General features: G+C 50.6%; 2 protein-coding genes across 3 annotated transcripts; one reads left to right on the top strand and one right to left on the bottom strand.

Moving 5' to 3' along the window:
• The first annotated feature begins 4,629 nt into the window (after positions 1-4,629).
• On the top strand, positions 4,630-12,671 carry LPCAT4 (lysophosphatidylcholine acyltransferase 4). 2 transcript variants are annotated; one of them, XM_044925252.1, is made up of 14 exons: positions 4,630-5,350; positions 6,598-6,740; positions 7,074-7,294; positions 7,566-7,678; positions 7,797-7,857; positions 8,142-8,200; positions 8,397-8,431; positions 8,964-9,018; positions 9,147-9,229; positions 9,503-9,628; positions 9,989-10,121; positions 11,258-11,356; positions 11,636-11,813; positions 12,024-12,671. In XM_044925252.1, exons 1-14 carry the CDS (start codon positions 5,237-5,239, stop codon positions 12,176-12,178), a joined length of 1,575 nt encoding a protein of 524 aa, XP_044781187.1. In that variant the 5' UTR covers positions 4,630-5,236; the 3' UTR covers positions 12,179-12,671. The 2 variants fall into 2 exon arrangements, with proteins under 2 accessions (XP_044781187.1, XP_044781188.1); XM_044925253.1 differs by lacking the exon at positions 4,630-5,350 and adding an exon at positions 5,482-6,376.
• A 713-nt stretch (positions 12,672-13,384) lies between these two features.
• NUTM1 (NUT midline carcinoma family member 1) lies at positions 13,385-25,065 on the bottom strand. The gene is made up of 7 exons (XM_044925251.2): positions 23,420-25,065; positions 21,101-21,809; positions 18,161-18,289; positions 16,900-17,039; positions 16,141-16,424; positions 15,782-15,898; positions 13,385-15,433 (listed from the first exon to the last, which is right to left on the bottom strand). Exons 1-7 carry the CDS (start codon positions 23,433-23,435, stop codon positions 13,424-13,426), a joined length of 3,405 nt encoding a protein of 1,134 aa, XP_044781186.1. The 5' UTR covers positions 23,436-25,065; the 3' UTR covers positions 13,385-13,423.
• Between the last annotated feature and the right edge of the window lie 122 nt (positions 25,066-25,187).

Raw genomic sequence — 25,187 nt, 5'->3', positions numbered from 1 at the left:
TCCAGAAAGCAGGAATAGAAGGAACATACCTCAACATAATAAAAGCCATATATGACAAACCCACAGCAAACATTATCCTCAATGGTGAAAAATTGAAAGCATTTCCTCTGAAGTCAGGAACAAGACAAGGGTGCCTACTTTCACCATTACTATTCAACATAGTTTTGGAAGTTTTGGCCACAGCAATCAGAGCAGAAAAAGAAATCAAAGGAATCCAAATTGGAAAAGAAGAAGTAAAACTCTCACTATTTGCAGATGACATGATCCTCTACATAGAAAACCCTAAAGACTCCACCAGAAAATTACTAGAACTAATCAATGACTATAGTAAAGTTGCAGGATATAAAATCAACACCCAGAAATCCCTTGCATTCCTATACACTAATAATGAGAAAACAGAAAGAGAAATTAAGGAAACAATTCCATTCACCATTGCAACGGAAAGAATAAAATACTTAGGAATATATCTACCTAAAGAAACTAAAGACCTATATATAGAAAACTATAAAACACTGGTGAAAGAAATCAAAGAGGACACTAATAGATGGAGAAATATACCATGTTCATGGATTGGAAGAATGAATATAGTGAAAATGAGTATACTATCCAAAGCAATCTATAGATTCAATGCAATCCCTATCAAGCTACCAACAGTATTCTTCACAGAGCTAGAACAAATAATTTCACAATTTGTATGGAAATACAAAAAACCTCGAATAGCCAAAGCGATCTTGAGAAAGAAGAATGGAACTGGAGGAATCAACCTGCCTGACTTCAGGTTCTACTACAAAGCCACAGTCATCAAGACAGTATGGTACTGGCACAAAGACAGAAATATAGATCAGTGGAACAAAATAGAAAGCCCAGAGATAAATCCACGCACATATGGACACCTTATCTTTGACAAAGGAGGCAAGAATATACAATGGATTAAAGACAATCTCTTTAACAAGTGGTGCTGGGAAATCTGGTCATCCACTTGTAAAAGAATGAAACTAGAACACTTTCTAACACCATACACAAAAATAAACTCAAAATGGATTCAAGATCTCAACGTAAGACCAGAAACTATAAAACTCCTAGAGGAGAACATAGGCAAAACACTCTCCGACATACATCACAGCAGGATCCCCTGTGACCCACCTCCCAGAATATTGGAAATAAAAGCAAAAATAAACAAATGGGACCTGATTAATCTTAAAAGCTTCTGCACATCAAAGGAAACTATTAGCAAGGTGAAAAGACAGCCTTCAGAATGGGAGAAAATAATAGCAAATGAAGCAACTGACAAACAACTAATCTCAAAAATATACAAGCAACTCCTATAGCTCAACTCCAGAAAAATAAATGACCCAATCAAAAAATGGGCCAAAGAACTAAATAGACATTTCTCCAAAGAAGACATACAGATGGCTAACAAACACATGAAAAGATGCTCAACATCACTCATTATCAGAGAAATGCAAATCAAAACCACTATGAGGTACCATTTCACACCAGTCAGAATGGCTGCGATCCAAAAGTCTACAAGTAATAAATGCCGGAGAGGGTGTGGAGAAAAGGGAACCCTCTCACACTGTTGGTGGGAATGCAAACTAGTACAGCCACTATGGAGAACAGTGTGGAGATTCCTTAAAAAACTGGAACTAGAACTGCCTTATGATCCAGCAATCCCACTGCTGGGCATACACACTGAGGAAACCAGAAGGGAAAGAGACACGTGTACCCCAATGTTCATCGCAGCACTGTTTATAATAGCCAGGACATGGAAGCAACCTAGATGTGCATCAGCAGATGAATGGATAAGAAAGCTATGGTACATATACACAAGGGAGTATTACTCAGCCATTAAAAAGAATACATTTGAATCAGTTCTAATGAGGTGGATGAAACTGGAGCCTATTATACAGAGTGAAGTAAGCCAGAAAGAAAAACACCAATATAGTATACTAACGCATATATATGGAATTTAGAAAGATGGTAACAATAACCCTGTGTACGAGACAGCAAAAGAGACACTGATGTATAGAACAGTCTTATGGACTCTGTGGGAGAGGGAGAGGGTGGGAAGATTTGGGAGAATGGCATTGAAACATGTAAAATATCATGTATGAAACGAGTTGCCATTCCAGGTTTGATGCATGATACTGGATGCTTGGGGCTAGTGCACTGGGACGACCCCAAGGGATGGTATGGGGAGGGAGGAGGGAGGATGGTTCAGGGTGGGGAACACATGTATACCTGTGGCGGATTCATTTTGATATTTGGCAAAACTAATACAATTATGTAAAGTTTAAAAATAAAATAAAATTTAAAAAAAATAAACTAAAAAAAAAAAAGAAGAAGACCCTGATGCTGGGAAAGATTAAGCCATCCTCTTAACTGAAGTATCTACCTACCTAAAAACCTGTTCCACCAGTTTCCCTGGAGCACACACTGCCTCACTTTCCACCCTTAACTCCATTCAGAGTGTGCTGAAGTTCAGCTGCTACAGCAGCACAGGAGAAAAAGGGGACGACAGAGAATGAGATGGTTGGATGGCATCACTGACTCGATGGACCTGAGTTTGTGCAAGCTCCAGAAGATGGTGAAGGACAGGGAAGCCTGGTGTGCTGCAGTCCATGAGGTCACAAAGAGTCAGACACAACTGAGCAACTGAACTAAATTGAAAATATTAGAAGCATAAAAAGCAACTTATGTGCAATTATGCTTTTAATGAATTGCCTTAATTTAAAAAAATGAAATTATAAAAATATTGAAACTATTTTGGAAAAGCCAAAACATACAGAACCTGGTTTCCCTTAAATAATAGGTAAAATGTATATCTGTATCTAATAATCACATTGTACACTTTAAACTTACATACATGGCATTAATATCTCAAAAAAGGTGAAAAAGTAAATTGTTAAAATTAAAGAGATATGAAATCGTCTCTAAAAATCTGTAAAAAATAAATATCGCCTAAAACAAAGGTCCATCTGGTCAAGGCTATGGTTTTTCCAGTGGTCATGTATGGATGTGAGAGTTGGACTGTGAAGAAAGCTGAGCGCCGAAGAACTGATGCTTTTTAACTGTGGTGTTGGAGAAGACTCTTGAGAGTCCCTTGGACTGCAAGGAGATCCAACCAGTCCATCCTAAAGGAGATCAGTCCTGGGTGTTCTTTGGAAGGAATGATGCTAAAGCTGAAACTCCAGTACTTTGGCCACCTCATGTGAAGAGTTGACTCATTGGAAAAGACTCTGATGCTGGGAGGGATTGGGGGCAGGAGGAGAAGGGGACGACAGAGGATGAGATGGCTGGATGGCATCACTGACTCGATGGACATGAGTTTAAGTGAACTCCGGGAGTTGGTGATGGACAGGGAGGCCTGGCGTGCTGCAATTCATGGGGTCAGAGTCGGACACGACTGAGCGACTGAACTGAACTGAGGATATTTCTCTGAGAATGCTGGCTGCTCTCCTAAGTGGCAACTCAAAAACATGCACAACATGAATCCTAAGTGGCGACTCAAAAACATGCACAACATGAGAATTGAGAGTTAAGTTTTATTTGAGGAAAAATCAGGACCGTAGCCCAGGATACAGCACCTCAGATAGCTCTGAGAAACTGCTCCAAAGAGGCAGAGGGAGGAGGTCATTATATGTGATTCTGGTGAAAGGGGAATTCAATGCAATAAAGCACCTAACTTACAAAAGATTTTCTGCTAGGAGCTGATGTCACTATGAAGGATTTAGTGCGTTTCTAGATATGAGAAGATGCAAGGATTAGGATCATAAAATAAGTTCCTGAAAGTATCTACCTACCTAAAAACCTGCTCCACCAGTTTCCCTGGAGCACACACTGCCTAACTTTCCACTCTTAACTCCATTCAGGGTGTGCTGAAGGTCAGCTGCTACAGCAGCACAAGATTTAATATCGACAAAGGCAGGAGGCAAATACCGTTGGCAATTTGTAGTTGACACAAGGACAGAGGCAGGAATGTAAGTGGGTAGATTATGGGGCAAGAAGGGAGGGAAGGGGTCTAGCTAGAAGTGACTCCTGACTTTTGCCTGGTCTCCCTTCCAGTAAAAGATTAATATTACTCAATGACCCAGTAGCCCATTGACCTGCCATTGTTTCCATTACCCTCAAGATATGGTGACTGACGAAGATGCAGGAGAGCCCTAAAGCAGGGTGAACTGAAGGCAAATTCTTTCCAAAAGCAATGAGGCTTTTATTTCCTTTTTGTCACAAGAATTATCTTTCTGATTGTCACTGGGTGTGGATCTCAAAGTCTACCCAATTCCCTGATCTCACCCCAACCTGACGCCAACGGTTTATGAGTTTTCCAGGATAGTTTGAGTTTGGGAATGAAGGGTATGTATTCCTTTGTTCTCTCAAGCAGTGGAAAGAGGAAAAGAGAGAAATAGAAAGACAGGAAAAAGAGACACATATCCCAGCTTTCCAGGTTCTCACTGCCCGTCACTAGCCAGGTCTAGTTGGGCTCTTGTAAGTTTGTGACCCTAGTCTGCATGGCTCAAGGAGTCCTTAAAACCGTCAGGCAGCCCTGCCCAACCCAGGTAGTACGCGGACGCCGAGCTGTGAGACATAAGGCGGTCGCCAGAGGGCGCAAGCGCTCAAGTTCACGCGCGATGGCGTCGACACGACCAGGAAGGAGAGGTGGTCTGCCTCCAAGAGATGGATGGGGCCCGGGAGCCCGCCGGGACAGCTCGGGCCCGCGTCGCCCGGGAGCTGCGGGCCTCCGCACACTGAGCGCCCACCCTTCCATGCACATCCGCCGGAGGGCCCCACCCTATCTGCGCTTGCAGGGTGACCTCCACGCCCAGGCGGGGTCGTAGGGCGTTCTCCGCTTCGCTCGCTCCCCGCGGCCCTAAACCCGCTCCGAGCCGGAGGCCTGCGGGGAGGCGGAGGCCGAGTCTTCCCAGAGGAACTCCCGAAGGGCCAGACGGACATCGCGCTCCCGTGACCCGCAGCCTCGTAACAATGGCCCGAGGGGCTGCGGACGCGGCTGCGGTCGCAGAGGAGCAGGAGCACCCGGGCGCTGAAAGCCCCGCCCCTCGGCCGGCTCCCTGACAACGCGGGCCAGGCCGCGCCGCCTGCTCCCCGCCCCTCGGCGCCCCGCACCAGGCGGGGCCGCGGCCAGAGCGCCACCGCCGCTACAGGCGCAGCCGCTGCTCTGCAAAGAGGGGCCCGGGGCCGGGCCGGGGCGCCCGCCCTCCCACCTTCTCCCGCCGCTATGAGCCAGGGAAGTCCGGGGGACTGGGCCCCCCTCGACCCTACCCCCGGACCCCCAGCGCCCCCCAACCCTTTCGTGCACGAGTTACATCTCTCCCGCCTCCAGAGGGTTAAGGTAAGGTGTGGGCGGGGGGCGCCCGGAGGACTCGCGCGGATAGAAAAAGGCCTTTTAGAGCCTTGACGCAGATGGGGATGGAGATCCAGGAAGGAGGTTGGTGAGAGGCTAGCCGGGCGGGGAGTCCGGGGTGCGCACGTGGTGGGGGCGGCGGGGGTGGTCAAGGAGTCCTGAGGAAGACGCGGGCTTGGGCGATAGGCAAGCTGAAGGTGTGTGAGAATTGACTAGGTGAGCCTGGAGGACTGCAGGGGACCCAAGGAGATGGAGAACCCTGGAGACTGCGGATTACATCCTGCGGATGCAGATGGGCTAGAATGGAGTTGGAGGCTACGAAGAGCGGGGGTGGGGGCAGAGGCGTGCTGAGTGCTTCTCCGAGGCTCTGACATGGAAGAGCTTGCTGGGCCCGGAGCCTGCACCCCCTGTGCCCTTTCAGCAACCCCACTTTGCAGTACCCTCTCCTCAACGCGCATTGCAGCACCTCATGGTGGGGGCGGGGAGGGAAGTAAAGAAGGGGGTTGGCTACAGGAAGTGGAGGGCCGCAAGGGCCTGGGGGAGCTGCGGAATGGTGCGAGAAGGGAGTGTCCAAGGTTTCTTTTGCCTTCATCTCCCCTGAGGTCGGCTCCTGGAACTCGGTTTGTTTACCTGCACGTTCCCCAGGGCAGCCCCTGAAGTCACCCTGGCAACCCCTGCCGTGTGGACTAAGACCGAACTCTTTTTCTCCCCCCAGTTCCTAGAACTGGGGGCGTGCTGCTGGGCAGAACTAGAGACTGGCCTGGGTCTGAAAAGTGGACCTCTCTGTTTTCTGGCTTCTACCTTCCAGGCCCACAATGAAAAGGACTATGCACCTGGTTTCTGCTGGACGTGGAATCTATTTATGGAAGAGGGTGGGGGGGGGGAGGAGGAACTATCTCTAGCCTACTCTACACCAGACACAGTGCTGGGCGCTTTCACACTGGTTATCCATGAATCCTCTTAACAGCCTTTTAATTTTGTAGGTGTGGTGGGGACCAACTGAAAGACATGAAAGTGAGGCCACTGATCCTATTAATCTTTTATCCTCTTTCCCTTATTGGTATCTTCATCCCACCTTGGGCTCCAATCCCATCTCCTGTTCCCACACTACTTGTCTTCTGATCCACAGGGGTGGGGTGATGGCCCTCTGCTCCTGGGTCCATCCTTGTTGGGGAGGGAAGCCTGTAAGGAGCATCTCACAGCCCTGAAATGGCCTTCTCTCCCACCCTCTGCAGTTCTGCCTCCTGGGGGCACTGCTGGCCCCCATCCGAGTGCTTCTGGCCTTTATCGTCCTCTTTCTCCTCTGGCCCTTTGCCTGGCTGCAAGTAGCTGGTCTTACTGAGGAGCAGCTTCAGGAGCCAATTACCGGATGGAGGAAGTAAGTGGGGGATCAGCCCCCAGAGACCCAGTTTCTCCTTTCTCTTCCCTGCTATCCATTCTGCTCCCTCTTTGAGAAGAGGATGAGGGAGGGTTCTGAAATTCTCCTACCCAGCCTGGGTAGGTGAGATGAATCAGCCAAGCTCAAGCCCTGGTACCCAGGACCTTAACTCTAAACGATGCACCTGGATATGTCCCGGACTAACCAGAGACTAGCCTCTTGGCCAGGTAACAGAGGGCAAAAGAAGGGCACCTGCTTTCCTGGGTGTCTGAGCTTGGGGATGAGTGAAGGTCATGATAGCTGCCTCCACTGATGCCCAGCTTTGCCCTGCAGGACTGTGTGCCATCATGGGGTGCTGGGCCTCAGCCGCCTGCTCTTTTTCCTGCTGGGTTTCCTCCGGATTCGAGTTCGGGGCCAGCGGGCCTCTCGCCTTCAAGCGCCTGTCCTGGTTGCCGCCCCTCACTCTACTTTCTTTGACCCCATTGTTCTGCTGCCCTGTGACCTGCCCAAGGTTGTGTCTCGAGCTGAGAACCTTTCTGTTCCCGTCATTGGAGGTGAGAAATTAAGAGGAGTGAAGGGGAGAGATGGCTACTCTGGGAAAAAAAAGACAGGAGTCAGAGACTCTGGAGAGAACTGGTCCCAGGTGGAGAAGGGAGAAGTTAGAAGCCATATCGACTGATACTGGCAAATGAAATGCAAATTAATACTATTTGTGAAGCAGCCTTTTAGATTCTGAGCTCTGTGCTTAGAAGGGAGCAGGGAGCTCTGGTGTTAGTGCCCCTCGGGAAGAACCAGGTGACCCCTTGTATTCTGTCTTTATCCCAGCCCTTCTTCGCTTCAACCAAGCCATCCTGGTGTCCAGGCATGACCCCGCCTCTCGGCGCAGAGTGGTGGAAGAGGTCCGGAGGCGAGCTACCTCCGGAGGCAAGTGGCCTCAGGTGGGTCCAAGGTCGGAGGACTTCCTCCTATTTTATGTGCTCCTAAAGAGGCTTCTCTTGCCTCTTCTCCCCTTCCACCCACCTCATTCTGGTCCCTTGATTCCTCCCCGCCGCCCAGGTACTATTCTTTCCTGAGGGCACCTGTTCCAACAAGAAGGCTTTGCTGAAATTCAAACCAGGTGAATAAAGCAGCAGTAGATGGGAGGGCTGTAGGAAAGGAGCCCCATATATGGAGCGGGACTCTGGAATAACCCAAGAAAAGTGGCGGGGTGGGGGAGGGAGGGAGATAGAGAACCTCCTAGCTGACACTGGAAAGTCTCCAGGAGGCAGAGGAAATTATAAATGAAATGGAGCCCGGCCAGATTTCCTTGTGGAGCTGATCCAGACCCCTGTACTCCATGCCCTCCAGCTGCCTCCATGCACTAACCTCTGCCTTGGGGGTGGGGGTGGAAATGGGATTTAGGAGCCTTCATCGCGGGGGTGCCCGTGCAGCCTGTCCTCATCCGCTACCCCAACAGTCTGGTAAGTCGTCGTCTGGGGGAGGGAGGGCACAAGTCCACCCTGAATGGGAGTCCGTGAAAACTGCTAGTGGTGCCACAACGAAATATGTGTGTGGAGGTGGGGCTTGATCCGGGCGCAGGCCTCTGCTCAGAGAGGATTAGTCAGTTCAGGGAAGAAAAGTAATGCCTTTCTCCTCTCACCTCTGCTTCTCCCACAGGACACTACCAGCTGGGCTTGGAGGGGCCCTGGAGTGTGAGTAGTGGTATTCCTGGGGGTGAGAGTGGGGAGTAGGGACCACCAGAATTCATGGCCCCCGTCTTCTACCCTCCAGACAAGGTGAATCGCCCTTGTTCATCCCTGGAACTGAGAGAACTCTAGAGAAGGGGATGCCCACATCCCTTTGTTTTGTCCTGATCTCCTGAGATGTTATCAGAAAGTGCCCTCAGCTCTCCCTGCTAATCATTCCTGCTGTGCTTATGGTGCCTTTTGACCCACTTTGCAACCTTTTCTTCCTCAGTTATCCACAGCACCAGGCTTGCTCCTTCTCATGGGTCCTCAAACCCCTCACCTGTATTTCTTTCTCTGGCAGGGCCCTACAGCACTCCCTTATCCCACCTACCACCTTTCTGGCCCTTCCATCTCCCAGCTACATACTCATCCAGCTGACTCTACAGCTACTAGCTGATTTTTTATATCAGTGGGCAGAACTATGCCACTCCCATCCTTGGGCTGGGGGTGCCCGTAGTTAGAGATTGGTGAGCATCTGAAGTCTCTTTTCTCTTAGACTCAAAGTCCTCTGGCTCACAGCCTCTCAGCCCTGCAGCATCGTGGATGTGGAGGTATGACTCCCAGGGGTGGGGTAGGAGAGCAGCCATTGGCTGAGCTGGGGATCTTTAGGGAAAGAGGGTGGGAGTGGTCACCCCTAACTTGGAAGTTCTGATGAGAAGCCTGTGTCTGTGTGTTTCAGTTCCTACCTGTATACCGCCCCAGCCCGGAGGAGAGCAGGGACCCCACCCTCTATGCCAACAATGTCCAGAGGGTTATGGCACAGTGAGTGTCCCACGGGGTGTTTCCTAAAAGCAGATACACAGGGCAGAGGAACCACAGGAAGGGGAGGAGAGCTGAGTGAGGCTTTGAGGCAGAACTGTAGTGGGGGAGGCTGTTGGTCAGGAGGAAGGGCTATTGATTGCTGATGTGTGAGGGATGGGAGAGTGAAAGGGGCCTGATCGCCTCTCCCTGGTCAGCAGGCCAGAATCAGTAATGAACCCTCAGATGTGTCTTCTAACTCAATCCCCTTGCGTTCCATCCCTCTTCATCCTGTAGGGCCCTGGGCATTCCAGCCACCGAGTGCGAGTTTGTAGAGAGCTTGCCTGTGATTGTGGTGGGCCGGCTGAAGGTGGCCTTGGAGCCACAGCTCTGGGAACTGGGCAGAGTGCTTCGGAAGGCTGGGTAAGTGACCTTGGAGATGAGGTTATGGGTAAGAGGAAAAGGAGAAGAGAAAAGGGAGAATGGGTAGGAGGAAGAAAAGTCCTAAGAAAGAAAAAAAAAAAAGTAGGACAATGAGAAGAAGTTTTTGAAAGATAATGGACTAAAAGGAAGGAGGAAAAAAAGATACGTAATAACCCCAATGACAAAGGTAGGAATGGCTTTCCAGGGACTATGAGTCAGAGTACCTCTTAGAAAAATACCAGACGTACCTGTGCTGGGAGGATTCTTGGGGCTGGGGCCAAAGTGCTGGTGGGTGGTGTTTCCAAAAGAAAACTGAGTCAGTGCTGCACCTTCAGTCCTTCGATGACAATTCCCTTGTAGGCTGTCCCCTGACTGTGTAGACGCTGGGACAGAGCCAGGCCGGAGTCGAAGGATCAGTCAGGAAGAGTTTGCCAAGCAGCTACAGCTCTCTGACTCCCAGACGGTGGCTGGTGCCTTTAGCTACTTCCAGCAGGTAAAGGGACTGGGATGCTCAAGATTTTAAGTACAGTATCCCAGGGGCTGTGTGGATGGCCAGTCTGGAGTGTAGGCTGGATGCTCTAATAGCTGTTGGTAGACAGACATCTTCTGAGGTCCCCTGGGAGATTTGTTTTTTTTATACACTGAGGAGCAGTGTTTTAGTCATTGTGGGAAAAAATGATGGAGAAATAATGGTCAGTGAGATCCATAAATTTCTGAGGCATGCTGGAGATGGGGATCACATGACCTTGTGAGCGCTGGGTGGGGAAGGTGTCATATGGAGGAGACCACACTGGACAGGTTAGACAGTTGAGGGTTTAAGACCCAAAAGTGTATGTAATACATGGGCAGATTATTTTTCAATGTCTCAGGGCTTCTCTGGAGGATTCCTGAACTTTCTCAAGAATCTTGATGAGCCATATATTTCCTGGGACTTAGCCCGGTTGTCCTGTTGAATTATAATAACCTCAGATGATTCGTAATGTTTATGAACAACCCCCAGTGGTCCTAAGGAGTTCTTTTTGATCTAAGATGCAGACCATACTTCTCAACATCCTCTGAAGTGATGGAGTGACCCACATGTGCTGATTCCTTAGACTGGGGCAGACTGTCCCTGAAAGGAGCTTCCCATCATAGCCTGTAGCTGAGCAGAGCCAAAACCCAGGTGCCCTGGTCCCCCATAGACATAGCACAGCAGGCATCCTCAGGTTTTTTTTTTTTTTCCCTTGGTAAGACATTTTGCCAGTGGCCCCCTTTTATTAGTTTGCTGGACCAGTTCTCCCACATAGGCCGAGTCAGAAGAGAACCAGTTTTTCCAGCTTGGGGTCAGAAATGCCCTGATTGTATATCAGAAATGATGGTAACTTAAACATACCTGAGGGATTCCATCATTCATCCACCTGGAGAGTTTTGTCACCAGGTGACTTGAAGAGGTATAGTATGAGCACACCCGTTCCCCAAGAGAACTGTTAGGGATCCTGGAGAGTTTAGGGCCCACAGTTCTGAGGGAAGCAGACCCAGGACAGGGGTCATCCCCATGCCTGCTGAGAAGAGTGGGAAGCCGAGGTCTGGAGCAGGAGGGCGGGTACGGGGTTGGTCCCTACATTGCCTGGTTTCTCTCCCACCCCCCAGGATGCCGATGGTTTGGTGGACTTCCGAGACGTGGCCCTTGCATTGGCAGCTCTGAGTGGGGGCAGGAGCCTGGAGGAGCTGACTCGCCTGGCCTTTGAGGTATCAGGAAGTTGTGGGGGTCGGCCCCGAAGTGCCTGTGCTCAACCCACCCACGGTGAGCTGTTCCCAGGAGCTTCTGGCTAGTAGGTGCTTGGTGTCCACCCCAGTGCCAAACTGTCTGAACCGCAGAGCCCCAGCATCTCTGCTGAGGCCTCACTGGGAACAGGTAGAAGGATGCAGCTGTGACCATTATAATTCCAAAAAAAGGAGGAGCCTGTCAGACACATGCAGGGTGATGTCCCAAGGAAAGAGCTTGACCTGCCTCCCTTTTCCTCCCAGCTCTTTGCTGAGGAGCCAGAGGAGCAGGCCGAGGAGCAGGCCAAGGGGCCCGGCCGCCTGCTGTACAAAGACGGCTTCAGCACCATCCTGCACCTGCTGCTTGGCTCGCCGCGCCCCGCTGCCAGGACTCTGCATGCTGAGCTGTGCCAGGCAGGGGCCCGCCAGGGCCTCTCCCTCTGTGAGTCATCCCCTGCAGGCCCCGTGCGGGCAGTTGGGGCGTCAGCAGCACAGGGCTGGTGGCCGCCTTTGGGGGGGGGATCAGGACATCCTCAGGGCGAGGCCGGGAGAATACAGCCAGGGAGGTAGGGGACAGTACTTTGGCTTTGAGGCAGCGAGTAGAGACAGGGACCTCTTCCTCTCCTCCTCAGGTCTTTCCTTTCCCCTCCAGGTGAGTTCCAGGACTTTTCCCTCCACCACCCACTCCACGGGAAGCTCTTCAGCACCTACCTGCGCCCCTCCCAGACACCACCTGCCTCCTCCCCAGGCAGCACCACCGCTCTGGCCAACGGGACTGTGCAAGCCCCCAAGCAGAAGGGCGACTGAGCACCTCGACCCCCGCCCCGCCAGCTCGCACCCGCTCACAGACTCAGGGCAGCACAGACTCAGGGGCCACCCCCTGGGCCTCAAGCCCACCTCTGTCCTGCTTGACTTTTCATTATTGTCGTTGATTTTTTTTTTTTAAGTTGGTTTTCATTTTTCGTTTATTTGGTTTTATTTTGTAAGAAACTATTTTATATATAAATATATATCTATATCTATTTAAAAAAAGAAAACGAAGCTCAGTCACATTGATGGTATCATTAGCTGGGGAGGAAAGGAAGGAGTGGTTGCTGGCTGCCCTGGGAAGACCCCCAAGGGTTCCCAAGGCCAGATCTCTTGGCCAGAGCCGATTAGTCCTCACTTGCAGATGAATGGATCATGTGGATCTGGTATCTTCCCTCTTGTTGTCACAGCCTGTAACAGGCCTCCTCCTGAACCTCTTTTCAGCCTGTTCCCTCTTGTTCTGTCCTCATTAAAGAATAGCTGACCACCACTTTATATTTAATAATCATACTAAGGTTGATGCCCCCATGGTCGGGGCAGAGAGCTGTGTCAGGACCCAGCCGTTCTACTGCAGCTCAGACCTGCCACTCCAGAGTTTCTGCCATACAGTGAATTGGGGACATACAAGTCCCTTCTGTCCAGCTTCTTTTCAAGGAACAAGAATAGCCCCCTCCTATAGAAGGTGGTATGTCTAGGCACCATTTTGGAAATAGGTTAAGGAAATAGAGCTCTATCCCCAAAATCTGATAGGTTAAAAAGAAGCAGTTTTCCATCTAGGGACTTCTAAGGGAGACAGATCATGGCAGGATGTCCAGAGAAGCTCTCCCAACACCAGGTCCAGGCTTCTGATGAGGGAGGAATAAAGTAATCACAGGACCCTTGGCACCAGGTTCAGAGGCTGGAATGCCATCTGGATCCATCAAATCTGAGGCCGCCCCCACCTCCTTTCTCCTTTGCAGCATCTCACCCCATCTAGCAGCAAAGAAGTGAGGGCACATGGAGAGCATTGTCCAACAACAAAATCTTTATTTTTTTTCTCCTACAACTTCCAAAGGTACTTCCCCCAACCTCTCACCCAGGGGACCACCTCCAACCTAGCCAACATGACACCCTTCTGCCCCAAGCACAGAACAATAAAACAACATACGGCTGAGAGCAAGTGTTCACAGGCTGCCAGGGAGAGTCTACTCCGGGGGCCCCCACCCACAGGGATTGGCAGGTGGGACAGGATGGCCCGGCTGCCCCCTACTGGCTGCGACGGCGTTTCTTCCTCCTGCTCTTGGAGAAACCATCACGCTTTCTTTTACGAGGCTGTGAGGTGCGAATCACTCCCAGAGCCACTGGTTTCTCCCCAGGCACCCCAGGTTCATCTCCCCGTAAAGGCCTCTCTTCAACAGGGACTGGTGCTCCAACTGGGGCTCGCTTCACAGACTCGGCAGCAGGAGGCTGGCTGAGGCCTGCTGGCTTAGGACTAAGGGAGTGCGATGCTCTCTGGGTCCCCTGAGGACGCCCTGAGGCGAGCAAGCCTGAAGCAGGGCAAGAACTGAGGGGAAGCCCCCTCGGCGAGAGGCTAAGTTTAGAGGCTAAGAGGTAGGCAAAGTTGGAGAGCTCCTTGTCTTCCTCCTCCCCTTCCTCCTCGGCTTTGACCCCATCTGCTGAACTGCATGCTTCAATAACAGGAGAGGCTTCTCTCGCAACTAAGGCATCCCTGGTTCCCCAGCTGGGAGAAGTGCTTCTAAGGCCCTGGTGAGGAGGTATTGATTTGGGGTTCCCATGGCCAGAAGATTCTTGATCCCCTGGTAAGGGAGCAAGATCTTTAGGCTCAGATAAATCAGTATTCTTCCTGCCTTCTCCTTGGGGGTCATAAGAATTAAAACTTAGGGGGCAAATATCCTCGCTGACCTCCAGCTGGAGGCCACAGGCATCCCTGATGTCTAGTATGTCGACATACGTGGTTTCCAACAGAGGAGAAATGGAATTGCCACTGCTCCCTGCCTCTGGGCTGGCCTCGGGAAAGGTGTCCTGGGTCCCCAGGATAAGGATACTGCCTTGACTTGCAGGCAGGAGTGTTTCTTTAGAAGCCCCCAGTGTAGAGGCCCCGATTCTGCTTTCTAGCAAAGGGGGGCAATCTTCAGGCCACAGATCATGAGGATCCTGAAGAGTCCCAGGGCTCTGTGCCGCGTCCTTTCTAGGCCTCGAGGCCGGGCTATTGGCCGTCTGAGGTTCTGCCAGGCCACAATAGTTTCTCTCTTCTACGGCAACTGTGCCATCCGTGTCTCCACAGGGAACAGCACTGCTTCCCACGTCCCCGGGTGCCAGGGCTTCTCTAGGGCCCAGGGAAATTCTGCTTCTAGAGCCCAATGCCTGGCCGCCCCCCTGAGGCTCAGCTACACATTCCCCCTCATGGAGGTTCTCTACGACCTCCTCGATCTGTAAGGGCAACTCCAAGTCAGCAGCATCCATCTCACTGCTGAGCCACAGCCTCGGGCTGAGAGAAGCCCCGGCCTCGTCCCTATTCCCAGCTGGTCTAGGTGAAGGGTTCTGATCATAACTCTGAACTGTGGGGAGACCACTGTCATCTCCCCACGTGGCCTCTGAAGAGCCTTTCTGGGACAATACCGATGGCTCCATGCTCTGAGGAGCCACTCCAAGACCCTCTACCTCTTGTCCTGGGGGCAGCCCCAGGGTCTGCTTTTCTAACCCCTGTCCTTGCAGAGGAGCCAGCCCTGCAAGTCCAACATCCAAACTGGGAACAAGCTCTAGCTGGGGGCCTTCCTGCCAGCGAAAGGACAGAGTCTCGGAAGTCCTGTCAGTGCCCAGGGAGCGCCCAGGGGACCCAGCACCTCCCAGGAGGTCATCCTGCGGTGGGGATATCTGGTTTGTAACTTCCCCAGACCCTCTTCTCTCTATACTCGGGGGCCCTTGAGTACCCTGTGGAGCTGCAAGTTCTAGCTGCAGGCCCCAGTCACTGGGGGTTGGCAGGGTGTTTCCATCCCTGCCCATAACCCTCAGGCCACGTAGGGCCCGCTCCTGCCCACCAGACACTTCTCTTGCCCGCTCTCTGAGAGAAGAAGCCTTTCCAAGGCGGAGGGAGCCCCTAGCCCCCCGAGGCCCAGGTGAGGGCCGAAGCTGCCCACCCCCATCTTCATCCTCATCAGAAATAGAAGGACTTGAATCTGACTGGGCTCCACTGCAACTTGGAGGTGCCTCGGCATCCTCCTCCTCTTCCAAGGCCAGGAGTCGCTTCTGGACCAGCTGGAAGGAGAATGGACAAATGCTGTTCTATACGTGGTTGTGAGAAGGGGTAGCAGGCCGGGTGGGGGTAGATGGTATTTAGGCAGGTCAGGGGATACAAGCAAGTGGCCTAAGTGATGGTATCAAAGCCAGGTACCACCGCTCTTTTTCTCCACCTTATTGGGTCTTATTCCTGCAATGCTTTGAGCCCTAAACTCCCCTTTTCCATGGTCCCTCGTCTGTTGTTCTACACCCAAAGCTGGATGCTAAAGCTGTCCCTCTCCAGAAGCCGCATCATCCAAGACAATGTAAGGTTAGAAGAGGCCACATAAGTTTTTCATTCTGATATTCTCTACCTCCCAGGTTTACCTGGGCAAGACTGAGTGCTTCTTCTTGTTCCAGCTCCTCAATTAAGGCCAAGGGATCTCTCTGTTGTTCTGGGGACAGCATATCTGCCAAAAACTGAGGGTGAATGATAGCTTCCACCTGGGGAACAGAAGTGAAAGTGGTGGGAGTCATTGAGAGGAGGTAACATGAACCAAGAGGCAGTCACGCACCTCCCGACTCACCACCCTCTACCTGGGTGGTTGGAAACCACCAGCTACATACACACTTTCCTCAGCACCGAAGAGAGTCTAGTTCCCAAAGTCCTCGGGCAAAACCATAGATCTTCCCTGGAGTTCCCACCCCAGGGTCTGCTAGAAACCACACCCCTTGGGCTAGCCCACCTTGGAGACAAAGACCTCCTGAGAACACAGCTCATCGATATAGCTCAGAAAACCAGCATCTGGATATATCCCTTCCTCCGGCTGCTGTTCTTGCTCTTCCTGTCTCCCATCTGACTCCTCAGTGGCCGAGTGGCTCCCCACCAGCCCTTCCATGATGTCGGCGTACTCTTTCACCGCCTCTGACGGGATCTCCTTGGGGGCCTCAGGGGCTGGAGGCCTCTGGGTTTTGCGCTGCCGCCGGCGCGGAGCCCGTGCTTTGGAGGCCGCCTTCTTGGGAATGTACACTGATGGGCGAGGCGGGAAGCAGAAATGGAAAGCAGTGCTGAGACCTCAACTCCTGCCTTCCACCCTCTCCCATGCCCACTCCCCACTTGTAAGGGCAGTGACCTGGGTACACTGAGATGGTTCCAGACTGGATCTGGCCGACCTGACAACAGTACCAGCTAGGGGAGAATACTTAGGACCTGGAGGGACTGAGAATCTGGAGGAGGATTCTCAGAATCCCTGAAATTCCACAAAGCCCCCTGGTCCAGCCCTCATTTGTTAGGCAGATGAGGCATCATGTGCTTCAATTACAGTCTCAGTGAGAGAGCTGTTGGTTTACTTGGCTAAGATCAACATCTAGTCTGGGACAAAGGGAACTTATGCCTGTCCTGTTTGGAACATCACATGCCACTCCCTGGATGGAAGTGACTGGTTTCTGTGTGACTCCCTCTGAGATCCTGGCCACAGGCTCCTGTTGGCACTGAATGGCCTTACCTGGCTGCGGGCAAACCTCAGGGACAGGTGGTCCCGGAGGATCAAGTTTGAGAGGGGCTGCAGGAGGCAGGCTCTGGGGCCCACTCATCAGTTGTGTGTTCTGAATCTGCATCTCCTCCTCGGCTTCAAACTCCATGAACCTGCAGGGGGTGCAGAAGGCCCAGGCAGTGCTGAGAAGACCATGATTCATTAAAAACCCAGGGGATCTGCTCACAGACGGCTGAATAAATAACAGTTCTGGAAAACCCTCACAAGGTCACCACATAGCCCCTCTCCCTGCAGCTGTCACTTAGAAAGCTTATTAAGAAACTAATCTTAAGAATCTAGAGCTTGTAAGCTTTACAGGACAGAATCATGGCTTTTTCATACCCATCCCACTCAACATCGAGGGTACACAGATTAATAAAGCCTTGTTGAGTTCAGTCAGGCCTGTGCCACACCTGGCAAGATCCCCTCCTCAAGGCCTCATCTGCCCATGCCTACAACCATAAAGTATGGCTGCATATTCCTGAAGCAGAGACAGAGTTGCAATTCAAGGAAGTTCCCACTAGGAGGCAGTGAGACCCAGGAGGCCTGAGGCTTGGACTAGGATCCCAGAAGGGTCAATCTAGGAAGTCTGGGTCCAGAAGATTCCTGGGAGAAAGTGATAGCCAAGCGTGGAGGATAGGGTTTGTTTTCCTGAGTTACTTTTTTAACCAAGGAGATTATCATGGAGGAATGGGGGATATGAGCCAGAAGACCACCCTGGACATCCAGGATTTTCCCCGGACATCCAGGATTTTCCCCGGACAAACCTCCTTAAGAAAAAGCCCTTCCCTGAGGCAATGGGCTAAACGATTCCTGTGCCAGTTTCCACAGGAGTGGTGACCCCAAGGTGCTACCTGGTCGGTGAGGTAGAAAGAACCTGCGTAGTACGTCTTAAACCTCTTCATCATTAGGTTCCCTTCAGTATAGGATTTTTACACCAATTGGGGATCCAATCCCATCCTAAGGGCTTCAATATCAAAGCCCCTACATAACTCAAGATCTGGAGAAGGGAAAGCTTCCAAGAGGAGACAGGACAGAAAAGTCCCAAGAGCCAAGATGGTGGGAGTAGCAGCGAGGATCCAGGAGGCCCTCTGCTAGTGTATACCTTTCCTCCAGCATCCCTTAGAGCAACCAGCCACAGCCCAGACCCAAGCCTCTCTTACCTGCCCTCAGGGTAGCACCACCACCACCCCCACCCCCGCCCCCAGGGAGCATGAGGTTTGCTGGGACTCACTTTTCTGCCATCTCGTAAAAGATCATCCGGTCGAAGTTGCTAGTACGCTCCCACTCCTGCACAGCCCTGGGCAGTCCCTCCTCCAGGGTCATCGTGGGCTTCAGCCGGGCCAGGGAACGAAGCACTGGGCTAAAACCCCCATTGGGTCAGTCACAGTCTACAAGTGTACCTGCCACCCACCTGCCCTGACCCCCACCTCAGTGTACACCCCCTGCCCCTCATCAGATCAGGCATCTCCAGGTCCCTGTCACATCCCACTGCAGATTAGACTCCAGATCCCCCACCTCCAGCCAGCCGTTTACCACACTGGTCTTTCTTCCCACTGAAATTTACAATCCTCACAGAAAATCAAACAGTTCTCTCCATCTTTTAAAATCAACTACCTTGAATTCTCACAGTACTATCTTCAACCAAACACAAGGAAGAAAGCACTCAGGTTATTCATTGTAAAGTAAGCTGAACCCTGCCCAAAGGCTCTTACATTTCCAAAAAAAAAAAGGCACTCACTAACCCAAATGAATCTAATTCAAAGGCTGTGAGGTGTTTTTACTTGTTGCTTTTTAAGCGTTTTTTTTTGCCTCCAGGATACCCCATCACAATCAAATATCAATACTCTTTGAGCTCTTTGTGATTTATTTTTGCCTTTCTGACTTCTTGTGAATGCTCAATCATTATTGTGCCTAGAATCACCGGGGGAAGCTTGTTATAAACATGGATCCCAGTGCCCCCAGAATCACCGGACTGAGCATTTTACCAGCCTCCCGGGTGACTGTGGCAGAGGGTCTGGTCTGGAGACCCTGCCCAGAGCCCCTGAATGTAAGGAACAGAAATAGGCCAGGAGTGAGAAATTCAGATTCCCAGACTCTAAGACACCCAGAGCTGTCTGGAGAAAGCAGAGAGTGATCTACACCAAGGACATGGAGGGAGCCTTTTGAATAATTCACTCCAGAGTCAGGAAGGAAAGGGAGATTCCCTTAGGGCTTCAGCCACTGGAGGAACATGATGTTCATTTTTTTTCAAGTCCAATAAGAGATGTGTGTATTAAATCATTTCAGTCATGTCCAACTCTTTGTAACCCCACAGACTGTAGCCTACCATGCTCCCCTGTCCATGGGATTCTCCAGGCAATAATACTGGAGTGGATTGCCATTCCCTTCTCCAGAGGATCTTCCCAACCCAGAGATTGAACCCTCGTCTCTTATATCTCCTGCATTAGCAGGTAGGTTCTTTACCATTAGAGCCACCTAAGAAGCCCAAAGGTTAAGTACGGGAGGTGGCATATTGTTATATGATGGTTTACACAAAATGTTGAGAGTGCAGTTGAGGAAGGCAGAGTTCTTAGTGGGAAGAAGAGAAAATTCCCCAGATGGTTAATGACTTTGCTTTATAAACATTAATAGCCCGTGACCCTGAGCTCCCAGGCCAAGCATCCACTCCGCACAGACATTCTGGCCTTTTGTGAGTTCTTTTTCTCTTCTAGATTGCCTTTTTATAATAACAATAACAACAACAAGAGCAGCTGCCATTTGATGAGGCATTCTCTGTGCTAGGCGCTCTGCTAAGCATTTCACATACAGTAACTCATTTCATCTCAGCAACTCTCTGAGTAAGTAACCATCCCCTTTCTAGATGAGAAAGCTGAGAGCAAAGAAACTAGTGCCAGGACCCAGGATGACACACCTAGTAAGTGGTGGGGCCCAGCCCTTGGCCACTAAGTGAGCTCTAGACCAAGTATTAGTCTCTCAGTCGTATGTGAGAGACGGACCCCCCACGGACTGCAGCCTGCCAGGCTCCTTTGTCCATGGAATTCTCCAGGCAAGAATCCAACCCAGAATACTGGGTTGCCATTTCCTCCTGCAGGGATCTTCCCAACCCACGGATCGAACCCAGGTCTCCTGCATTGGAGGTGGATTCTTTGCCATCTGAGCCACCAGGGGAACCCAAGTGAGCTCGGCCACTTCCCTTGACTTGACTTCTATTTCGACTTCTCCTAATAAAACAGGGAGCTGTATGTGGAATTCCCTGGTAGTCCAGTGGCTAGGACTTGGCCCTTTCATTGCTGTGGGCCCTGGTTCAATCCCTAGATGGGGATCTAAGATTCCCACAAGCTGCTAGGCATGGCCCAAAACCCTGAAACAAAATAAAACAGGACAGTAGATAGCATGGCATATGAGCTCCTTGGCCTGGCACCACACCATCCTCCCCTCCCAGCGCTCCTTATCCGAGTCAGTTTGGACAGTTCAACTCCATGTCAAAAGATAATTAAGGGCTTCGCTGGTAGCTCAGTGGTAAAGAATCTGCCTGCCAATGCAGGAGACACGGTTCAATCCCTGATCTGGGAAGATCCCACATGCCTTGAGTCAACTAAGCCCTGATTGCCACAACTATTGAGCTGTGCTCAAGAGTCCAGGAGCCGCAGATAATGAGGCTGGCTCACTCTAGAGCCCGTGCTCTGCAACAGGAAAAGCCACAGCAGTGAGAGGCCTAACCACCACAACTGGAGAGTGGCCCCCGCTCACCACAGCTAGAGAAGAGCTCTCGCAGCAACGAGGACCCAGCACGGGCCCAAATAAATAATACTATCTTAAAAAAGGTAGTAAAATAACACAAGAGGGCCCTGGTACTCCTTATTAGAGACCTGGGTTCCGATTACCGCTCTGAGCATTAGCCTTCTCATCCATAAATGAGGATGACCAGAAAAATGCCTGCCTGAATATGTAGGATTATGAAGAGCACTTGAAAGAAGACACCTGAGGCTTATTATCCTCTGGCACATGGGTAAAGAGGTTTGTTGCATTGTTATTTTAATTCTCATAGCATCTTCCTCACCCTCAAGACCTGCCCTCAAGTATCCCTAAATAGCCTAACCACTTTGTCCATCCCCAAACCCTCCTCATTTAAAAGCCTCTAGGATAATGAATCTTCGGTCTCCCCACTTACATAAGAAAGCAGGAAAGGGCCTCAGCATCAGGACTCTGGGATACGTGCCTTCGTGCCAAGGGTTTGTAGCGCTGCCAGCGCCGGAAGTTCTCATAAACACCCTTGGAGGTATAGAAGAGGTCACCCAGTGAGGGCTTGGGTCGGGTGGCCGTAGGACCTCCTTCCCCGGTTGTCCCTTGTGGTCCTGGCCAAGCCTTTTCTGGGGGCACGATGGGGGCCAGTTGGGCAGCTGGTGGTGGAGCCTGAGCAGGAAGGCATGGGTCACCCTCCTGGTTCAGCCCAACAGCCTTAGTGGGCAGAAGGGTCTTCACATTAGAGGCTGTCAGGAGCCCGGGGGCAGGAGTCTCAGGACCCCCGCAGGGAGCGCCAGAGGCAATCCAACTGAGGGCTGTCTGAGTTAAGATAAAGTTCTGAGTCTGAGAGGGTTCAGCTGACCCGGCTTCTGTGTTGACTTTGACAATGACTTTGCCAGCTCCGGCTCCACTGGGGCCAGGGCCCCCATCCCCGGTCACCAACAACGGGCTGGGGAAAGCAGAGAGCACCAGAGGGTTGCCTGGAGAGAATGCTGAAGGCACAGGGGGCTGCGAAGGCGGCTCCCATGGTGGTGGGTCTGGTGGGCCAGGAGCAGGTTGGGGGAAGGTGAGTGCAGTGAAAGGAGACAGGGCGGTGCCAGGATTCACAGTCCTGTCCGATCCTGGCAATGGAGATGCTGTAGAGACAAAAAGAGGGGATAGAGTAGCAGAAAAAGAGAGCAAGAGCTAGGTCATCTGAGTTCAACTCTAGTCCCTGAAGAAGCAGAGCACGGATTCTCAGCAAGTGAGTGAGTAGGAACGCGTATATTTGCAAATGTCCCCCAAGTGTTTCTGATGCCCCTTACTCCCTGTTGAGAATGACTGCACTAGGGAAGCTGCAGTGACCTTGGACCTACGAGCTCATACTCCATAACACATGCCACCCAGCATACAGGTACATTCCAAACATGTTCAAGTCACCTGGACCCTGCTCCCAGCTTCTCTGTGATCCCTGCCACCACTCACAGAAGCACTCTTCCCAGGAGGGGATGTGTGGGTTAGAGGTTTTGTTCCCAGAAATTTTGTTACTTAACAGCCAGGAATGACCAGATAAGAGCCAGGAAATGGGTAAAGGGAGGGCGGTGTGGGAAGGGAGGTTTCCAGAGCTTTAAGTAGATGCTGGACATACTCAAATGTTATCTGTGATCCTTCTGCTTGAAACTCCTAATGTCAGAAATTTAGGGTCCACTTTTGAAAGGCACTGACCATGAAGTCTGAGACACAGCTCAGGGGCTATGTGGACTCTAGTCAAAGAGACCAACGATAAATATGTTAAAACGTGTACTTAATCAGGACATGTGTCTCCTAGGACTTGCAATAATAATAGATCATCTGCCTAATTTCAGGTTGCTCTCCTCCCCCTCTTAGATTATTCTGGTGGCAAATTAACAACGTTCAGCTTCTGCTGCTTCCTGACCATTGAAGGAGACGGGGAATACGAGCAGACTCTTAACCTCAGGCCCAGAGCAGAGGACCAGGAATACTCCCTGAAGAACGGAACACGGTGAAATGGGTCTGAGGCCTGAGTTCCGCAAAAGGCAGTCAGAGCGTCTCAGGGAAGCCCCAGTCCTCACCTCTGCTGGAGTGACCCACCTCCCCTGACCCTGGGAAAGCAAGGAAAACTGTTCCCTGCACTAAAAGAGAAGCCCTCGCTGGGGCTGGAAGGAGCCAGGAGGCTCCGAGCAGAGGCACTTACTGCACCTCCTCATCTAGCTTCTGGAAGGACAATTCTCAACGGACTTGGCAACAGATGGCCCGACTGAACAGTTTTCCAGACAAGGCTTCCACTCCCTACACCCAGTAAGATTGAGAGCGGCCCCAGATCAGTTCTCTCAGGGCAAAATTCTAGAGCAGCCTCCAACTGCCTAAAGAAGACACCAGAACTTGGGCCTTCCCCTGGAACCCCCCTGTGTCCCCTGTACCGCACACATCCCTGCCCCTGCCACACAAACACATGTTGAAGGTATCCCTCTTCCAGAGAAGCAAGTTGCTAACTACCATCCCTTCTCTCTACTCAGCACTTTCCTCAGAGGTGCTCTGATCTGCCACCCAGGAGCCCCCTTCCTTCCCCAACCCCTAGTATTAACAGCACCATCTCCTCCCCCAGTGTGATGCCTCTCGTGGTGTCTGGTGTTCTCACATTCCTCTAGGTCAGCCCTGAGAGCTCTTCCCCAAGTAAAGTGTCAAGTTTTGAATTGCTAAGGAAGGGAGCTGGTAGCAGGGGACCCTCCCCTACCAGCAGACTCACCTCCATCTGAAGACATCGTCTCAGGTTTGGGCACTAACTGTGGCTGTCTGGAAGCCTCCAGAATGAGACGGGCAGGTCCAGGACCCAGAGAGTAACCTCCAGTAGAAACACAGGGATCCAAGGAAGGGAGGGCAACGATCAGATCAAAACAGAACTAGAATCTAGAACTCAAGGCATTCTACAGTGGGGGGAGGGGAGGGGGAAATGGGGTGAGGTTAGGGAGATATTCCACAAAGGACTCTGGTATGTAGGCAGTAACCAGGAACTCCCTCCAAACCAGAGTATGGCGACACAATTGTGTATCTCTTCAGGACAACCTGCAAATTATTTCTCAGGTTCCCAACCACATAGTTTTACATCTTGGTTCCCTATACACTTCTTCACCAATATATTTAGTTTTGTGCCTTTCAATTCTACCCAGTTTTGTACCTGACTTCCTATTAACAGCAGACTGTGGCAAACTCTTGACAATTCAATGTTTGCTGTATTTTCTAAACCAAAATCAGAGCACATAGTCTGAATATTTAAGGATCAAGCGAACAGAATGTTTCAAATGAGGGTTGTCTCACAGTATCAAGGGTGCTGATTTGCTGTATGCATATCATTTCCTTAGAAAGCTGTTTTGCAGTTCCCAAATAGACTATTCACATCACCTCTGCAGTCCACAGACGGCTCAGCCTTACCCCGGGCTGAAACGCTTCCCACTTAATCAAAAACCGCCACTCAGAGTAAAATTCCAAGACCCAAACGTCTTTTTTGTTTGATTGTTAAATTATTTTTGTGGTTTTAAATTTTGTTAAATAATTTTAATTTTTAAAATGGGTAGTACATCAGGACCTTTAATTTTTAAAATGGGTAGTACATCAGGACCGTTCAAAAGTCAAACTATTTAAAATGGACTATACAGCAAGTCCCCCTCCACTCCTTCTGGAACCAAGTTGAGCTCTTTATGCCAGAGGAAACCAGATTTATTCTGGATCCTCACTGAGATATTTTATACAACTACAAGCAAACACAAACTATACTTAAAAAAAAAAAAAAAACTTTAAGGTTTTTCTGGTAATAAAGCTAATATATCTTCCAACGTTTTTCGCCATTATAAATCATACCGCAATGATCACCTCGGTTAATGATATCTGGGTTCCAATTTTCATTTCTTTAAATCAAAATCCTATAAAAAGAATTTGTACGTTCTTTTAAAAATTCGCCATACCTCTAAGAGGCGCATCTTATTACGCTATTATTAGCTACTCACCACTACAGAGAGTTGAATTTGTGGTAGAGACCTGAGTTTGAATCTTGGGTCGACCACTAAAATATGCTTCACCGGTTTCGTACAATAACTTCACGCTCTTTTCGCTGTCCAGAATATGGAACACCCATCGTGCATTTTTACCGCCAATGTTTGAAACTGGGCGAGAGAACCGGATGTAAAATAGGGGAAGGAAGAAAATCTTCTTTCTTTCCTAAGGTAAAGGAGGCTCTGGATCCTGGAGCCTTTAGTTCTGCAGGTACTAGAAACTCATTGCCTCTGCAATGGGTGTGCATCTTGAGATAAAAACAGGACAATATTCAGTTATGTTTAATCTATATCCATCCCTACCCCCCTCTCTCCCTAGCAGTACCAGGCCCACAGTGGGCATACTGCACGTGTCTTACAACTCCTGCAAGATTGCAACTGAGTTGCAACTGGTCAAGTTCTGCGCTAGTGCGCCTCCTTCCGTCCGGCTGGAGAAAAGTCTAGATAAACTGGACTACATTTCCCGGC

Source organism: Bubalus bubalis, chromosome 11 (assembly GCF_019923935.1).
Source record: "Bubalus bubalis isolate 160015118507 breed Murrah chromosome 11, NDDB_SH_1, whole genome shotgun sequence".
NCBI lineage: Eukaryota > Metazoa > Chordata > Mammalia > Artiodactyla > Bovidae > Bubalus > Bubalus bubalis.
Note: the sequence above shows the minus strand (reverse complement) of the source record. Positions and strands in the feature narration are given on the sequence as shown.

Excerpts from the sequence above, each read along its gene's own strand:
- LPCAT4 (XM_044925252.1), top strand. The coding sequence starts at position 5,237 with ATGAGCCAGGGAAGTCCGGGGGACTGGGCCCCCCTCGACCCTACCCCC. Across the intron at positions 6,741-7,073 it reads CCAATTACCGGATGGAGGAA|GACTGTGTGCCATCATGGGG; the intron begins GTAAGTGGGGGA and ends TTTGCCCTGCAG. Across the intron at positions 9,629-9,988 it reads AGAGTGCTTCGGAAGGCTGG|GCTGTCCCCTGACTGTGTAG; the intron begins GTAAGTGACCTT and ends ATTCCCTTGTAG.
- NUTM1 (XM_044925251.2), bottom strand. Across the intron at positions 18,290-21,100 it reads GCCCTTTCCTGCTTTCTTAT|CCCAGTGCTTCGTTCCCTGG; the intron begins GTAAGTGGGGAG and ends TGGGGGTTTTAG. Across the intron at positions 17,040-18,160 it reads TTTTACGAGATGGCAGAAAA|GTTCATGGAGTTTGAAGCCG; the intron begins GTGAGTCCCAGC and ends CACCCCCTGCAG.